The 19522-nt window shown below is 35.7% G+C and overlaps 1 protein-coding gene across 1 annotated transcript in view; it reads left to right on the top strand.

Annotated features, from left to right (window-relative positions):
- The window catches only part of LOC104168682 (brain-specific angiogenesis inhibitor 3), a gene marked incomplete at its 3' end in the record, with an annotated part of 94470 nt that overhangs the window by 30233 nt on the left and 44715 nt on the right, over positions 1-19522 (top strand). The window contains exons 9-10 of the mRNA XM_009709347.1: positions 11931-12125; positions 18585-18653. Coding sequence (XP_009707649.1) covers positions 11931-12125; positions 18585-18653 — 264 coding nt within the window. The remainder of the gene's footprint in view (positions 1-11930; positions 12126-18584; positions 18654-19522) is intronic.

Genomic DNA, 19522 nt, shown 5'->3' with positions numbered 1-19522 from the left:
TACACGATTCGTGTGTAGGAGCTTGAGTAAAAGCAGTTAAGAGGATGATACACTTCTGCTATGCCACAAAGGTACAGCCTGTACTTTCATTAGTTTATTTTACCTTGTGCACAAGGTAATACAGGCTCCTTTTAAAACTAGGGATGATAATTAGATCTCTTTGAATAACAGAACCAATTAGTCATGAATAATTTAGCCAACATTTGGTACAAATCAGTCATCAAATGAATTCAACAAATACTGTTTGACCAGCTTATGCACCTGGTTGACTAATATGAAAAATTATTCACTGAACAAATTAAGGGACAAAAATGCCAAAATCCATGAATTAAATCCTTGGGAAATTATTTGGTTAGCTCTAATAATAATACTTAAAGAACCTAATTAGTATTATTCTTACTAAAATACCATAAGTGGAAAATGCAAAGGGATGAATAAGTATGCTTTGCCTTCTGGAATCATGACCTAGAGGATCAAGCAATAACTTGATGAACAAAAGAAGAAACATCACAGATTATATATCAGTTTTTGTTCTGGATTTCTTGTATTGCCCTAGTATGTTTGCAGTACCTGCAGCTTTGCATTAAGAAAAAGCTCTTAGTTAAGCATGGTGTTTCAGGACTGTTACGAGTCATCTTTGCAGCTAGGAAGGAATATTTTGCCCAATGGCGCACAATTTGTTAAATGTGTTCTTGAGAAAGAGAAGCAAAGAAAGTCTTCCAAGGGTCTGTTTTATTGTGGATGGAGGTGAAGTAAAGTCATAAGGTTGAATAAGATCTAGTGACAAGGGATATCCTTTCGTCAGTTCTTTCTGGATAATTCTTGGTCACATACTGATCAACAGATTTTATTTAATAGGGAGGAATTTCCCTGCTTTCTCTAATCCCAGATTATATTATCAGAATTTTGAGGTTTTTTCCCCTCTGTGGGATAGACATGGTTTGGGTTTTCAGACTGTTTTACCAAATCCATTACTGCTATAGCAGAAGCTGTGGACCTTGTTAAAGCCTATTCTCTCTTTCTACCTTTGGCAAATAGTTTCATTTTCTGAAAACTGAAGTCCTTTAGTCTAACTAGCTTATTTTAATCTCTTCAAAGAGTATCTGTTGGTAGCTTAATGGACTGTTTTATATAGAAAGGCAGATTAGATGGTGATCTAATGACCCAAACTTAGACTGCATAATATTATGAAGTATTCTCCTCATTGCTTATTATCTTCTTTTGATCTGGAAGCAGAAAATGGTATGCCTGATTGTTTTACATAAAATTGTTTACTTGAGCTAGTACGTGGTTAATTTGGACTAGTATTTTCTGAGATACATTTTCATAAAAGAAAGATATCTCAAAAATATTCTAAAGTATTATTCTGCATATCTGAAATTTTATAAACAGATCAGACATTACACAACTCCACTGACTGAATGCACTGTCAAGTTAGGTTTAGCATCCCAATGAGAGACTGCAAACTGAATCTTGAGGCACAAAGAAATTAAAACAAAAGACATACCGCATGTATGTGTTTTGGCTGCCACAATCTAGCCAACTGGGCTGTCTAATTGATACTTGGAGACAGACCAAACTTCAAATTTAGTCTTTTGCATTTTTTTCATCTCTAGGATTTCCAATGTAAGCAAGCTATTAATTGTTCTTGCTGCAATAATTGTTTAGTATATAAGGTGATATCTACTTTCTGGTTTGGTCTTTATTGCTTTCTAGATGTTAAGTCCAGAAAGGCACCATCATGATTAATTACCATGACTTCCTGCATGACCTCTTGAACTGGCATATCTCTCATAGGAAGACATCTAGTCTTCACTGTAAAAGATAATGCAATGGAGAATGCAGTCTCCAAGATTTTTTATTAAGTTTCAATTCTCACGTTCTTGCAAGTTTCAACCAGCACACCTCAGGTGGGTTGGATCTGCTGAGAAATTTCATGCTCTGCTTTGGTGCTTTGATTTTTTTTTGTTTTTACTTCATTCATTTGTATAAACAGGGTAAAATCTTTCCTGAGGATAAGAAATTCAACTATTTGTACTATGATTGGATGTGAGTGACTGCAGGTACAAGAATAGAATCAGTGATTAGGGGCTCACAGGCCTAACTTAGGTGGTATCTATCTGAGAAAAAAAGTCACTGAAGCGCCTCAAATATGAGTTAATTTCCTTTTCATACTCTTGAAGACTATTGAATTTGGCACACTACAAGCAAGAAGACTAAGAAGCAAGGGCCCAGCATTAGGAATATCCTACATCATCCTTTGTATGAACAGCTGCTTCTGAAAGGCATAGCTAAAGACTTCATCACCTATTAGTCAATTCTACGGATGCTAGCCACCTAACTTAGGAAAAAAAGCAAGACAAACAAAAGAAAAAAAAAAAAACCAAAACAAACCAAAGAAACCATTCACCCCCTGCCCCATCACCCAAAAAACCAAAAACCAAAACCCAAGAAATAAAATACTTAAATGGGAGCTAATGCAGAAAATGGATTAAAATAGTTTGGTATGGAAGAGCAGTAAGTTTTCATAGCTTGAGGTCTTTATGAAATGAAGCCTGTATGACCATTTTTAATGAAAAGCATTAATGAATAAGATCTTACTACGGAGGATTAGAAATGGATTTTGTGTAAATGGAGAAAATACTTGAATATATATGGCTATTTCTTTTTCTACTCTGTTATGCATGTATTCTAACAGACAGGATTTATTGAATCAGAAAAAAACATAGTTTTGTGAGGGATCTGCTTAAAAAATATCGGTAATGTATCTGTATCACTGACTCACCACACACTGGAATAGCCGTTTTGCCTAAAGTGACACTTCCTTTAAATGGCTTTTGGACACTGGTTTGGAAGAGATTTGTACTACACTCGTAAATAATGAGGAAGACTAAAGCCTGTCATCAAGACACTTTGTTTCTGAAGGTCATCTCCAATATTATCAGAAAATGTCTACTAATACAGCCCATTTTATAAACCTGTGTAGCACAGTTTTCAAACCTGGATGATGAAATTCTACATTTAATTGCTTCAATAAAAATAAGGTACTAATTTGTGCCAATGTGAGTGGTGTAATATCTAAATCAAACATCCATTCATACAAACTGGGCTGCTTTTCTATCAGAAAGTTGAAAAACCGAGAAAACTCTTTAGCTCTGGAGAGTTAGGAAGGAAAGATCTGCATTTGAAATATCACACTGTTGTCAAGATATTAGCACTTATGAAGGAGTATGGGAACTTATTCAGGTGAATCTTTGCATATCAAACTGATAATACAGCCATAAAAATGCATTTCTGCTGCTTGTATTTCACACTATAAGTTTGTTTCCCCTTTTTCCACAGCAGCGTTATTCACAATTTTGCAAGTGCATGGCTAAAATATAATTTGATAAAAAGAACTCTGAGGTGAATAATGATTTGCTCAGCTGCAGCTCATTAGAGATGATTTTGTTTTTCCAAATTATATTACAAGGGCAGCATATCAGCCTGTCCATGTGCTCCTCACTGAAATGACTGCTGTACTCTGGGGAATGAAAGACTTCCTCTAAAAAATTTACAGCTCCTTTTTTGCTAGTTTAGTGCTTCATTTCTTTTTATATAGCTGCAGAGCAAAGGAGCCAGGATTAGTTTTGTAGATTTGAATGTACAGGCCTCAATAACAACATTTTTGTTCTGCCTCAGCCTATCTTTCTATTGGTATACACCAGCTCTTCACCTTCACCTTCGCAGGCTTTGGTAGGCAGGGGAGGTATATCAGTAAATGATCTGCTTTCCTTGCCTTGCCTCCCTTGTAAGCCCAGAATCTGCGGGATTCTGCTCTGTTATCGGATATCAGCTCTGTTTTGTCACCTCTGTATCTTGACAGGAGGATGGCAAACTGTTTTCTTTCATCAGAAAGCAATTGATCAAGAGATTGTGGCAGGCAACACTTTTCCCCTGCCTCACTAACATTTTCCCATTCTGCATGGGAGAAGATTAAAACTCTGGAAAAAAGCTAATTACTTCAGTTTTACTGTTTCCTTGGTGGTGAGTGCATTCATTTGGATGTGAGAAAGCTCTGCTTGCTCTGTCCTGTCAAACTCATTGCATGGACTGAAATGTTGGGGTTTTGAGTGCTTTTAAACACCATGTTGTAAAGTTAGTATGTCTTTCTCAGTCTCCTAACAGATCTGCATTGCTCTCTGTAAATAAATATGCACTTTGCCAAAGAGAGGAAATAACCCAATACTTCAGCCACTCATATGAAATATGTAGGCTAGAAACCAACTGCTCCATCCCAAGCGAATGGCTGCTTTTTTCATAACTGTATTCCCATAGGCACCAGAAGTGAGCAGCTTAGGATCAGGAGAGTGAAATGTGTTTAAAGCTACTGTGGTACCTTCTCCATTCATTAAATTATAGTGCTTGATCTCGCCAATATACACATACACCTTAAAGATTCTATACAGTGGGAGAAAACATTTACCTGCTATTCTGCATAAGCACATCACAACTTAATTCAGCTGGGTAAGTTGCTTTTCTTCCTTTCGGCTTTTTAATATCTGCTTTTTAATAGCCAACCAATCCCGCTTGTTAAATTCACAGCAAAGTCCCCACTATCTCAGCATCCATAATCATCTTTCCATGTCTGGTTTACCAAAGAGTAATCTGTGTGTTAAATGAAATGTGCTCCTGTGATTTCTGCTGCTGCTGTGTCTGCTGCAGCAGTGAGCAGCTGAGTTTTCCCCGATCACATTGATATTCCAAACCAACCAACACTGCAGCCAACAGGTGAACTCCACTAGGGTATGACCAGAGGGGAAACAAGAGATGAAAGCTATTTAGGAACTCAATAAAGAAAGAATTCATCTATTTTTCCCTTAAAGTCTACCAGAACTGCAGGAACCTTCATTCCAGCACAGCAGCGGAATGACTGCAGGAATTTGGCTAGGCAGCTAGTGGCAAAGAAGTGGTCACAGCATCTTGCACGTCCAGTCATTCCCCTGCTTTTTTGTCTGCTACTTCATTTGCTGCATTCCCCCACCATGTTTAAGCTCAGATTTCTTAAGTATGTGGGGCACAAAGGATTTTTCTCTTGTCTATTACTTAATGCAGTATACCCATACAGAAATTAGGGTTCCCCAATAATGCTAATTTCCTTGAAGAAACCATTCTGGTTTGTACTGCAAACAGAAGTGAGTGTCAGTGGAATGACTGTATAGAAACATAAAATCAAATAAATATAGAAATTGTTTAAAATCAAATAAACATAGAAATTGAAGCAGTTAATCAGAGCTTTATGTTTTAGAGACACATACTTACCGGGATGACCATGTTCTATGAAAAAAGAAGGACAACTCATTTGTAGTATGTCCCTTTGTGACCCCCAGCCTCAGCCATTCAGTCAGTATGGAAAGCCAGGAGACCTTACCTCAAGCACTGTTATGTCTGTCATAGAATGAAAACAGCCCTCTCAGAGTCGTCATTCTCTTTTTCCTCTCAACTCTTGCTCTTGTCATGTTGCATTATACATAGATAACACAAATCTTGAAGACATGCCCTCTGGTTAAAAAAGGAAACAACAATAACAACAACAAGATCTCTCACACAGCATGCCAACGTGAGCAGAACTATATCACAGATAACTGGAGTATTTAATGGCAGTACTTAATAAAAGAATAATAGAAATCCTGGTCAATAAACACAGTGATTAAAAAAACCCAACAACCCCAAAAGAAGTGATCTGTTTGATGATTATTCATTTCTCATCCCTAGAGCAATTTGTTGCGCTACTGAAGAGCAGTCTTATCTATTCAAAATAAGTATTAAGATATTTTGTTGAATCCACGTGGAAGTCAAAATACTGAAACTTTATAATGACTTTCTCTGTCATCTCTTTGGTGGTAATATCTCAAGGACTAGAATAAGTGACAATATTGATGATGATGATAAAAGAATTATGGAATGGGTTAAAGTGGCAAAAAAAATCTCTTAAGCGAAATAGTAGGAGTCTTCTTGTGAAAGAGGGTACAGAAAGAGCCCGGCATCCCTCTGAGCTGATCACACTCTTCTTCTAAAAACATATTAGACTTCCGTGGATGATTTTTTTCAGAGTCTCCAATATACCTCATCAAACATAGAAGAGCACATACAATTTCTCTGGCGTCTGTGCAGAGATTCAGTTTACCTGAGATGAATGTCTAGAACAGCACAGGATTCTGGGTGATTAAGCTGGCTCTTTTTCTCTAAAAACCAATCACTGTTTTGAGGAGTATTTTGCCTAAGAAAATTTAGAAGTATGTGACAGTGGGACAACTGTTTGTGTACAGTGAAACAATCCTCATTTTTCTTTTCATCAACGTCAATTTAAAGTTCCTTAAAGCACAGGGTTGCAGTGGTTTCAGCTGAGCACACAGAGGCAGATTGAGGCACGGTATCTGCAGAAACTTGGTGCAGCAGATTGCGCACCATGACAGTGGACAAATGCAGGAAGGTAAAAGTTCAGTTTCAGGGCACTCCTTTCTGATTGAGGTAAATTGTAGGAATTTTTTGTTTGGTTTCAGAACATTTGCAGGCTTCTGTTATATAATTATAGAACTGAAAAGAAATTAATGAGATCATCCAACCCCAACTTCTGTCCCATCAGAATGAGTTATACTTGCATTATTCCAGCATTTTGTTTTTCTTGACTGTTATTAAGGCCTCCAGTATGGAAGACTGCATAGTCTCTTCAAGTAAAGTGTGGTATATAATTTCCTTTACAGTTGAAAAGTTTTCCTTAATATATATCCTTAATCTTCCTTGACACAATGTATACCGATTACTTTTTCCCTTTTCTGCTATAAACAAATGGAATATATTATTTCCTTCCCCTCTGCAGAAACTGTTAATTTACTAGTATGTTATCGTGGTCTAGATTGAGACTACTAATTTCACTGATGACAAAGTGGAAAATTATTTTGTATTGCTTTAGCAATCTCTTTCATAAAATCTTGAATGTATAGAAAAGGAAAAAGACTCTTATATGACCTTAGGTTGTAAATATTCAGATGCATACCTGAAGACGCATAGCTGTATCTTTAAACCCTACTCTGTTTCTTTTAAAAGATGGATGAAATAATATTCTTGAACACTGAAACAGTCTGAAAATACACAAAGAAATTGTAAATTTAAATTAAAATTATATGAAGGAAAAGTAAGTGAAAATTCTAGATTCTTTGCTAAAATAGTTAAAGGACTGCCTGCTGATAATTGGAAAAAACACTCTATAATGAAGTTTTTTCTCAAAGCTGAAAGGAAGAGCTTTCTCACAATGACATCACATTGTAGTTTAAACATCAACTTGCTGCATGAGTTCAGTTCAGTGCAGGATTATACCTAAGGGAATATTTCATCTGCCAAAAATATATTTTCTGCCTTTTTAATTTATGTGCCTAACTTTGAGCACACAGACTTCAGCATTTTGGTTCCAGCCTTTCTGGACCTCAATGCTGGTAACTATAAAAGTAAGTTTAATGCAGAATCATTAATTAATATTTATTGAGGTGGTACTATCAATTCCAACCTCAAGATTAGAAGCTACAGAGGTCAGGTATTGTGTTTCAGAACATTCAAGATAAGATTTCAGATGCTCTGGATTGTTCTCTAGAGGAACCAACGCTCTCAAGAGCTTTTAGGTTTCTAGTACAGTTGTGTAATTCAAGGGGCTATTGCAGGTGATGTGAAAATTCTTTCCTGTTCTGCTTCTTAAGAGCATTGTGAAAAATATTTTACAAAATATTAGTGTTGGGTTGTGGAGGTGCAAAGCAAAGTGTTTTGCAGATTATGAGCAATTTCAGGATATATTTTTATTTCAAACTGTCTTTCCTCACTTCTATTAAGTCTTCCCAATTCGGGTTCTTATAGTCCCCACTACCATAAAATGTATTAATGACATCATTAGGAACACCTAGCCATGAATTCAACATCATCTTAAAAAATAATGAAAAAAGGGTGATGGTGTAGTTACTCTTCAAATCAATCATTCTTTTCAATCTTTTATAGGTTTCTTGAGGGTTCATTGTTTTCTGTCCTCTTAAACCATGTCTAGCTGTTAAGTTTGCAGTAATTATTATGCAGTAATAAATTTGTACTCCAGTGACGAAGGCCTAGGAGCTCTGACTTTGTAAAGAGACATTTTTATTATATCATACTTTCTGATAAATCGAGGGACAAAGGCAGTTGGACCCAGAGTCAAAGTCCAGTTAAACATTTCAGTAATTTTTGAAGTATGCAGCCATATAGTGCAGGCAGCTAGAGGGTGGGCTCACAACTGAAGTATCACTTTAACAGCTGCTTCATTTCACTATCTCTCGGCTCATAAACTTTATTTTTAATGATCCTGCCTGTAAGACCACTAAAAAATGACCTTCACAGAGAACTACAAGGACCTACAGTGGTTCTTGGACAGTGCATAATATCACAGTGACCATAGCATAGAAAATAAGCAATATGGTGAGAAAGACATTATACTAACTGCTGATGAGAATATTCTGTATTGTCACACTGAAAGATTCTTGTGGTAGCTGTGCAAGTAATCCACTACCTTCAACTCATACTAATCTGGACATCTTCATAGGCTTTAATAGTGTTGCTCCAGTTCATATCAACTGAGTGAATGGCCTGTGATTTTAAAATTGTGTTCAGGAGCTGTAGGCTGTCTTACAGTAAGAAAATATATTACATAATAAACTGGAAATAAAGAGGCTGCTAATTCTTACCCTGCCCTGCGTGTTGCTTGCTGGTCTGTAGTCAACACTTTCTACTAATTAACTCTAATTTTCACCCACTTTCCTTGCCTAAACACATTGCAACCTTCTGTTTTGTTTTGCTGCTTCTGTATGCTGCTGGTCTAACTCAAGGCAGTGTGGGCCTGGAGGGATAGGTAAGGATCAGGGAAAGGGACTGATGCGTTGGAGCTTGAGAGGGTGAAGAGAAGGTGCTCACCAAGCTGTGTATGAGTTGGGTGGCCCAAGGAAGGAAGGAAGGGTACTGGTGCTGGTAAGCTGAGCTTCCTGGGTACGTCATTTTTTTAAAAACAATTCCAAATTGATCTGTAATTTTCCAATAATTCTCAGGTACTTTAAACCACCAGCACCACAACCCTGGCTACTTCTGAGGTAGGTGTAATAATTTAGTCCTGTGGCATTGTCAGCACTTGCTAGACCCTTTTTATCATTGTGTCCAAAAGCAGTCAAAATGTCTTGCTGAAAGCACTAAAGTGTATACTACACTTCCCACTTCTGCTGCTAGAGATCTGTAAAATTTTTCACTGAAAAAAGAGCTTTACTTTCTCAAAAGCCTAAAAACCAGTCAAAACTAAGATAATTTTAATTTATTATTTGCATTCCAAAAGCAGCTGAGACCAAGACTTCTGTGTGCTACGCGTGGTCCAAAAGCAACAACAAATTGGCCCCTGCCATCTTTAAAATGTGAGTTTAAAGTCTAGCAGGAGCATGGAAAAACAAACGGGGAGTGAAAATACAGATGGAGCAAAAAGAAGCAAAATAATGCGATATAAAATAACATGCTAAATAGTTCAACTTTCCTACCAGTGTTTTATACAAGCATAAGAGCACAGTAGAGTTTTTATGAGGACTGATCACTTGGCTGTCGTTACTGGAATTAGAAGAACCTCTTTGTTCTCTCTTAAGTTCTGCCTTCAAGTTGTGTGATGCCTTTCCCCCAATACACCCTAAGGCACGTGTTAGATTTGGGAGTTCAACTTTATGGACTGTCTTTCATGTTATGTGTCTTTTGGGCTTGGCTAAAGACACACTGAACATTGTTAATCCTCAAAATCTGGAAATATGCTCTGGGGTCAATGAACAGCTGGATGAGTTCCAGCAAAAGTTCTACTATTCTGTGTTACTGTGCTAGCTGATGCTCTTTTAATTTGCTACCCAGACACAGCGCGTGAGCAGATGAGGCAAATGGCAACATTTAACAGGAAGAATCACAAATCAAGTTCTTGTTTACTTTCACTTGTTCCCAAGAAAGTAATCCATAATGTTATGCATACGATATCAGATCCCTGAATTTACTCAAATGAATTTTCTTCCATTCTCACACCTTTCTCCACTATTATTTTCCTGCAAGATTACTTTCAAAGACCCCTTCTAAAATGGGTAGAAACTGCACAAAAAGGATTTCTGCAGGCAAGTTTCTTGCCTAATTACTTACTACAGTATTCTGAAGACTGAGGGAGGTATTTCTACTGAAATATTTGTTAAAAAAAAAAATATTGACTGCCTCAGTTCTCCTCACTGAAATTTTTGTTGAAAATATTTAATTGTACAATTATGCTTGTACCTCTATACTCATGGTATAGAGTAGATTCATTCCTTGTCTATGCTGCAGCAGGCAGGTATTCTCCCAAGCCTTAAGTATTTCTAAGGCTTGGGGAAGCCTGTTGCTGTCCATAACAATCCCCAGCTGCTACAAAGATGACTTAAGGCTGTTGACATAACTTGAAGCAGCCACTTTAGCCAGCCCCAGCTGTGTTTCATCTATCTAGTTTATCTCAAGACCGGTTGAGAATGTAACCAAAGTATGACACAACAGCATGAAAAAAAGTATTTAGATAGTGTATGTCAGAGGATGACTGCATTTTTTAAATTGCTTTCATGAAAGTTATTTTGAACCTTTTAACCACTGTACTATTTTTACTACATATTCTATACTTTTGTTTCTTTTTTTTTAATGCGGCCCCACATATCCATACAAAGTGGCTGGGGAGATCTGGAAGTGATGAAAAGTATCTTTATACTCTTCCTTCCACTTCACCACCAAATTATGTTACATTAGTCATTCTTCCCTCTATATGTCAGTAATAAGGCCAACTTAAAAAGCAATTGAAGATACATTTACAGAGATGGTGTCAGCATTTTGGTTGCCAGTTGCGCAGAATTTTCTCTTCAGCCCTTCTGCTTAGAGTGAGGTCTGTCTCATGTCATTTATCTTTTCCTTAATTTAGCTTCAATTTGGAAAAGCTTGTGTTTGTATACATAAATTCATATGCATATTTAAAAATAGATTGATTAAATCATGCACTCTTTTTCAGCCTTGACTGGCTTTGTGACATCTTTGTGGTACGCTATACATATTCCTGGGATGCTGGGTCAGCTTTAAGAATTAATCAGATCCACAAGTTCAGCTTCTTCTCAGGAGGATTTTTCTACTAGCATATGTGTTTTGGATTACCTTTATCACTGGCCCTGTACAGATCTACTGGGAGAGCTACCACTGAAGTATGCTCTCTTGGCTGATACACAAGAGTAATTGATAATTTAATTTGCATTTCTTGAAAAAAACAAACAGGGTTGTTCCAAGTTAACACCTTTGTGGTGTTAGTACTACAGAAGAGAGCACCATAATCAACTTCCATCTAAACCATCACTCTTGTATTGACTAACCAAGCTGGACTGGCAGAGATGAAGGATATACTTCCCTACGGTAAACTAGATTATAACAAGGACTGTGGTAGCATTTACTCCTTTCAGGGCTCTTAGCTGTTTAATGACTGGCAGCAGTGATTGTACAGCTGTTCCTCTGAGGAAAACCAGTTCCTTGCTACACCATGGCAGTAGATTAAAGCGGTGGTCCAGCCCATGGAGTTCCTTTGAGAACATGGATGTTGAGAAATTGTTGGTGTCCAAAAGAAGAAAATGGGTGAAACATGACAACTTCAGAATCTTTCAGTATAAAGTCCATGATTCTCTGATAACATAATAATTCTGTCATCTAGCCTACTGTTTTGTCTTCTCTTTAACAGGATGACTTTCGTTATAATGACTTTAATATTTAATATCATAGTAGCTTTAATATTTAATATTTTTGTCTGTGTTTATAATTTATCATACTTTTTTCTCAGTAAAGTAGGTTCTGATACTCATTTTGTTCTTCTGGTACAGATTAAAGAGCACCTTGCCAAGGGACAGAGGATGTTGGCTGGTGATGGCATGTCCCAAGTAACCAAGACACTATTGGATTTAACTCAGAGGAAAAACTTTTATGCAGGGGACCTTCTTATTTCTGTGGAAATTCTCAGAAATGTTACAGACACATTTAAAAGAGCAAGTTATATCCCTGCATCTGACGGGGTGCAGGTAAGAGAAATGTTGTAAGGGTAATGTTTCAATTGATGGAGTTCATATCAGTATATTGCATGTTACCTATTTTACTCACTGAGGAAACTAAATCTTCTGAATGATAGGCATAAACATTGTTCACATAAAACTAAGTGTAAAATAGGAAAAGACTTAGCTACATTTAATAAGACAAATATCCAAAACAATGCAGCAAGGGAAAAACATAAAATCCTTTCTTTGTAAAATTTTCAGTATCTTTCTCTTTCAAGGTTTATTTGATTGATAGGGATGTGATCGTATTTTTTTGCACTAAGCAGTTCACTAGTGGTGTTTGTTCTGATTCATTTCACTTCAAAAATCTATCAGTTCAAATAAATAAAGATCATTAAAAGTGCATGAGTGATGGATAGTAAGTTTGATATGAATTTTCTACTTCATGTGTTCCAATAAGTCTTCTTGTGCAAGAAGCCAATTAAAATACTATCAGAGATAAAACCACTGTAATTATTTCTACATAACGGGCTGCACAACTAATTGTGTAATGTTCATTAAAATAAATATTTCAGAGGACTTCCAGATAAGGATATTGTTTTCATCTATATCTGAGATTTTTAGACACTTTTCAAAGACTGTAGAAGTACTGAAAAAGAATACTAAGAAGGTAGATGTATATATTATTTATGAAAAAGAGAGTTTTGTGATCACTCATAAATTAATAATGAAGTTATTAATGCAGGTCATGTGTGCATATTTGTTTTTGTAAAAGTAAGCATAGTTTATAAATACACTTTGGAATATATACATGCAGATAAATGGAGGTTTCTTGGAAAAGATAATTTTTCCAGAGTTAAGTTTTCAAGAGTTTGCTGTTATATTTCAGTTTTCTTGTTTTTCTGTGCACAAAGAAAAATGAACTTCCAAATAAAACCAAAGTTTCTTGTGTTGGCCTGTAGCCAGCTGAAAGTACTATTTTTTTAACAGTGCTTTTCAAAAAGTATTTGGCTGGAGAATCCTTTTTTTTTCTTTTTTTAATTGTATAAGAGTCAATACCTTTTCCTACTTTTAGTGAGTTTTACTATTAAACAGGGTGTTACTGAATTTTTTTCGTGCATTCAGCAGTCTGACAGCCCAATGTGACTTCTTCATGGTTCACTACAGAAATCTGTGGTAGAACCAGCATTGAGAAACTGCTTGGCACAAGTGATTTTGTTCATAGGCTTAGCAGATAATTTGCACTTTACATACATTAGAGAGAATTTGATTCTTTTCCCACTAATGACAGTGCCAAAAGTTCTGTTCCCTTCAGCAATGTAGAGCTGTTTCCAAAATATGTAATAGTATTCTGGCAGAACTTGGCAAAATGGTTAGTACTATTTTAATAACTTTTGATTAATCTTTTTGAAGTGAAGAAATGAGAAAAAGCAAAAATTGGTAACCCATGTTGTGAAGGAAATAAGGAAGGATTTCGCAAACCAAAGAAATAACTGTATTTCAGGATTTAGATGCCTAGATACCAAAAGCTCTTAAATCCCACTGAAAAAATAGGCACTGAAACTCAAAAAAAAAAAAAAAAGTTTAGCAAATTGCAAGCTAAAGTAAAACCCAAACCCAATGCATATTGTTCAGGAAAGTATGTGAAATCAGAATGAAGCATATGTTTTGCACAGGGGATATATTAAGCTATGTTCCTGTTACTGACTTCTGATAATATAAAATGAAATCTTGACTCAGTAACATCAATTTAAATTTTACTGTCAATTTCTGAGAAACCAGGATTTTCCCATACATAAACATATGTCATATGCTTCCATACTCTGGAGGATTGTATTTAATTTTTATTTTCAGTATCACATATTTTCATACTTTCTAGTCCATCATCAAGTAAGTGACAAAAAGCTGAAAATAAAATTAATTTGCACAAAAATACCAAGATTCTTCTTACTGAGGAAGCTCTGTGTGGTGTTCTAATTCCATTCCATTGGTTGCAGTAGATAAAGAGTAGAATTTCTTAGGTGTTAGGGTTTTTTTTAAAGAAATTCTCAGAAAAGCATGAGTGAGGTTTAAAATCCCTGAAAGTCATAATTTATTATGTCAGATGATGTCAGAAAAGTGGATTATGAATTATGGGTAATAGTATTTTTAAAAGTCCATACAAAAACCAGCACTTCCACCTCCGTTAAAACTGAGGACAGCAAAGTGTATATGTCTGACTGTATTTGTTTCTTATACATTTCATCCATCTGGATAGTTCCTCTACTGTCTACCATCTCTGGCTTATATCCAGTATTAATATTAATGAATAGTGCAAAAGATGTGATTCAGAGGCTCCATAACAAAAAGAATGAACAGAAAAGTGATATAAAATTTGAAAATTTCAGGCTAATTACTCAAGATGAAGATGCCACTCCCTGTTATGCTGCATAGAAGATGCCACTTGTTTAGGCAGACACATACCAAGGGCAAAACAAATCTTCTAATGTATGCATGTCTAGTGCCAAGTTATTTATTATATGACTGTTTCTTTTTGCATATTTTAACCTTTTTTGCAACAATATTTATGTATACATTGCATATACAGTGCATATGAGGCAGTTAAACAATATGGAAGGTATCCTGCATCAGTGACTGAAAACAGCAGTGCAGGAGCAGAAATAGCAGAAGACAAGAGTCATGCAATTATTCCACAAGCAAGGTCTTTCTCTTAATATGGGAATTACTTTAAAATACACTGTGTAGGTACACTGAGGCTATGAGATGACCACTAGGCTGTTACTCGTGTAAGAAGGATGCTACCTGGAAGATAATTAAATTTATAAATAAGCATTATGTAAGCAACATTTTGGGACACTTTCCAGAACTAGTTTAAGAGTGCTTGAACTACCTTCTAAGGACAGGAAGGCAGGAAAGGGACGACCTTTCAGGACAGGATGGCAAAGTGAGTTGTACAATCCCCTGATCCAGCAACCATCAGTAAACAAGGTTTCCCTCAAAGAAGTTAGAGCAGTATAATCCCATTTGTACTAGCCACAGGGACCATTGCTGTCAGTCAGGGATTAACAGGATTGCCCAATGCTTTTCTCCCCCTGCCTTCCCCCTCCCACACACACACTCTCTGTGCTGAAGTCCAAAGTGGAGGTGACTTAAGGCTATCCATTAATTCCTCCTAGGGAGGAATTCTTCTTTAGCTGTATAAAAGGATTTATGACAGCTTTATTCCTGCAGAGAGGGTCAAAGAACTTGGACTGGAACAGAGGACTGCAGCCATTGTATTACAGAAGAAAAAGATTGAAAGGAAGGAAATTAAATTAGGAAAACATAATTGTCCATTCCTGACTGTAACCAGTGTTATCCTCAGAAAAGCCTGGGCAAAAATAAAGGACTTCAAAATTTGGCTCTGGTTGTCACAGCATTTTCTATAGTGGCCAATTCAGTAATACATAAGCCCTACCATGAAAGGAAGGAGCTTGATTCTACAAGGAGGTCCAGTGTTTACTGCAGTAATACCATCAGATCCCATCCATAATGCTTCTAAAATTCATCCTTCATACCTGTCAATCATTTTACTAAAGGGCAATGTTGTTTCTTTCAGCATTAATGCAATGAACAAGAGAATAGTCAAAGTAGGTGAAAGACTTTTTAACCCCTATTCCCCTGTCACATTTTTGGAGTACATCTCATAACTATTCATCATTGAAGCAGCAAAGCCATTTAATCGTCTCTCTGTTTAATTCACAAAGCACCTGTATTGCTGACTAAAAAATCTTCATACAACACAGCCTCCACTGCTACCATAAATATGACATCAACCAGAAATAGAAATAGAGAAAAAAAAAAGATCTCAAGAAGCAAGATATTCTTCTCACTAGGTTCATATAGTCATTTATGGTTTATTGGCAAGTACTAAGTACATATTAGATGAGTTATTGCTCATCGTTTGTCTAGGATTATTTATAAACTTTTTCACATGTATTTCTATTAATTATTGGTCACTTTAATGCTGTCATGTAACTAAAATAAACATAAGATTTAATGAACATAACATTATTAGCAAAACCATGTAATTTATGATCTGCAAGAGAAATTTATACCTCCTGAGTGATTTTCAGGCAATATCTAGGCTACTCTCAGATAGATCTCATTACATGGACATGGATACTTTTGCAATTAAGGCTTAGACGGTTTCTGCAGGGGAATCAGTGGCTGCAATGTAGTGCAAAACTAGCTTTGAACCAGCTCCTTAGTATGATAAATTATCCCACGCTGAGCTCCACACTGCTGCAGCTAGACTACTGCTGGCACCCTAACAAGTTAAAGTTAGCTGAAATTTCTGTCCAGTCCATCTCCACGGTAATACACTGGAAAAAAGCAGAACTACTATGCTTTAAAAAGTGTTTTCCTCAGGCAAAACTCCCCTAAGGCCGACTCTGCCTGGTAGAACTCTTTGCCAAAATCATAATATCCTAGAGTAGATGTGGTTATAATGCCATGAAACTGCTTTGGCCAGTGTGGTTTATTTTACTTGAGGGACCAATAAAGCTGTACAATTTTCCTAGCTGAAGTTGCATTTATACAATTATGATTTCCTGACCTGGTTAAACTGGCAAATCCTTTGTAATGAATACTCAATGTAACTCTTTTCGTTATGCTTTATTTTACTACTGAATACCTGAAAGAGATTAAATGTATTCTTGGTATATAAGCAATAAATAGCTACATTTTCCCCTTCTTATCTTCAGTTTGACTGGAAATTTCCCTTCTGTATCACTACAAATTGGATCAAACCATGAGAACATTTTTCTTTTATGTCCTGTCTTTAATCCCCATCATCCTGTCCCAATGCATAGTTGTCATTTTCATAGGAGCTTGCTGAGCCATTTCCTTTCTTTTCATGAAGTTTTGTGTTACTGAAACTTATGGATATTTTGCTACTGACTTCAGTGAGAGGAGAATTGTGCCCTCATTAATGTACAGGATTATTTTGCCCAAGTTCACCAAAATGTCAGTCACCTCTATATTAAATTTGCCAAGTTAAAGCAATTTTTATCCATGTAAATTTTATGACTAGCATAATTAACTTCCTAATGATGAGGCAAAGATGTATCCTCTTGCTTGTCAAGTAGTTAGTGTTAAGACTACATTAAACTGGTAAAAATGGTTTTTATGTAAAAATAGTTTTCACAAGTTTTATTCGATTTTGTATCCAACAATGTTTTACTTATATGGTTGTGAGGCACCTAAAATGTCTGCAGTATCGTATTTTGAAATTAATGTCTTTTCAAGCACAACCACAGTACCCATAGTACACTAAGGCTGGAAGTTACTTCTGCTCTCTTTTCAGTCACTGTGCCATTGAATGTTTTGTACTTTCATTAAATAGCAAATTAAAGTTGCTTCTTACTGAAACCTTATTTAATCCCTATTTATCCCCCCAAAATGGCTAAAAAGTAAGTGCAGGTGAGGAGATAACCATTAATGTGAGTTCCAATAGGGTCCTATGGTTGGTATTCCACTTAAAGGTTTTTCAGAGGTCATGAGGATCTTAGTTGCACTCTTCAGCTAAGGTCAGTGGAAGCTAGATCTATCTTTTATAAAGGAACAGATAAATTATAGTTGACAAACTGTAGACAAAATTGACATTCTGCACAAAAAAAAGTGATACAGAGCTGAGAAGAACAGACTGCACAAATTTTTAGCTTTCGAAGATGAATAAATTGGGAATACAAATTGGTAGAGAGAGCAGACAAAATGAGAAAGTTCTCTATCAATGCTTGGAAGAAAGTGATTTTTTAAATGTGTGATTTAAAAGCTAAATGTCTTGGCTTTTCTTTGTTGTTTTTGTGTTTTGGTTTTTTTTTTTTTTTTTCCTTGTAGTTAAATGATTAGGAGAATCAGATAAAGAAATCAAGAGTTTAAGGTCAAAGAAACAGAAGTTAGCTCTTTCTTTTCTGCTGAAATTACTAAAAGCACAGAGGCAAATGTGATTTCTTAAAAGTAAGATGCACCTGGTTTCCCACAGCATTTATCAATGAAATACCATTGTATGCCCTATTTATGGTCATTAAGGATCATTTTCATGTTTTAAATAGAAAGTAGTGACACAAGCCCAGTGTTTTCTTAGTGTACTTTGTTTATTTGCAAAATATATAGCTGTCTAGTTCCTGGAATGAGAGTAATTTGAAAATAGAACACCATCACATTTAGAAGTTTAGTGAGTTTAAAACTATTTTTATTTTATACAGTAGTATGTAGCATGGAACATGATTATATAGCCAGAAATTAACAATTAACCATAAAATATATGTGTCCTTTTATCAGTCTAATATATTATTTTGTTATCTATTCCACTGACAGAAAGTAGGCTGCAGAACTGCATCTGTAATAGAGAAAGGAAAACTTTCCTAATGTCAATTTAAGGATATGACTGTTCATGCCACTGAAACTCATTTTACTTTGTCTTTTATTTAATTGATTTTTCAGAACTTTTTTCAAATCATTAGTAACCTCTTAGATGAAGAAAACAAAGAGAAATGGGAAGATGCACAACAGGTAAGATTTGCATTTTGTAACTCAGCAGTTTAAAAAATTGGAAACTGTGTGTTATGGCACTCGCTGTGTCAGAAGCCACATATTATTTCCGTAAGTCATGCTAAAGTGGAACGTATAGTTTCAAAAATCAGATTAAACATACATCCTGCTGTAGGTGAAAGGAAATGCTAAGTGAGAAATCTTTTGGAAATAACTGATCCTTTTCAAAAAGTAATTCCAGGACCCGTTGGCTAATTCCTTAGATTAAAATTATATTAAGAATATAAGGCGCTTCTCTTAGTGAACAGATTTCCATTACATTCCATGGGATTTTTCATTATGTCTTTCTTTTTGATGTTGTAATGAAGTACATACTAAAGCTGAAAAATGCTACTAAAGGCTAGCTGCAATGATGCTTTTATTAAACAGAAAACATCAGAGCTCACCTAAAGAACACATACAACACCACCAAAGAACTTAGAGAAATTCAAACAGTAGACCTTTTTTAAAAGGTTGTATTTAGAACAGTTGTGATCCTTAAGATTGACAAATTTTGAGACTAAATTATATACTATGATAGCACTTTATGAAATATTAAAGTTTAACAAACATCATTAATTTATGATAAAAGAGTTTAAAATTCTAATGAAAACCATTTTTTTTGCTTGGATATAAGTATTTCCTACATACTTATACCAAGAACATTTAAGGACAATGTGAATATTTATGTTCATGAACATGACCATAAAACTGTCAAATTTATTCAGATACAAACAACAGTGACAATGGGGATGAACAGATAATTATGTACAGAGAAGAAATTGTGGAGGTAGTCAACTATTTCTATGTGAAGAGTGATTAAGCAAAGCAGATATTTCAGTATGGGAAAG

The sequence above is a fragment of the Cariama cristata genome, unplaced genomic scaffold, assembly GCF_000690535.1.
Source record: "Cariama cristata isolate BGI_N322 unplaced genomic scaffold, ASM69053v1 scaffold5111, whole genome shotgun sequence".
In the NCBI taxonomy this organism is placed as follows: domain Eukaryota; kingdom Metazoa; phylum Chordata; class Aves; order Cariamiformes; family Cariamidae; genus Cariama; species Cariama cristata.
Note: the sequence above shows the minus strand (reverse complement) of the source record. Positions and strands in the feature narration are given on the sequence as shown.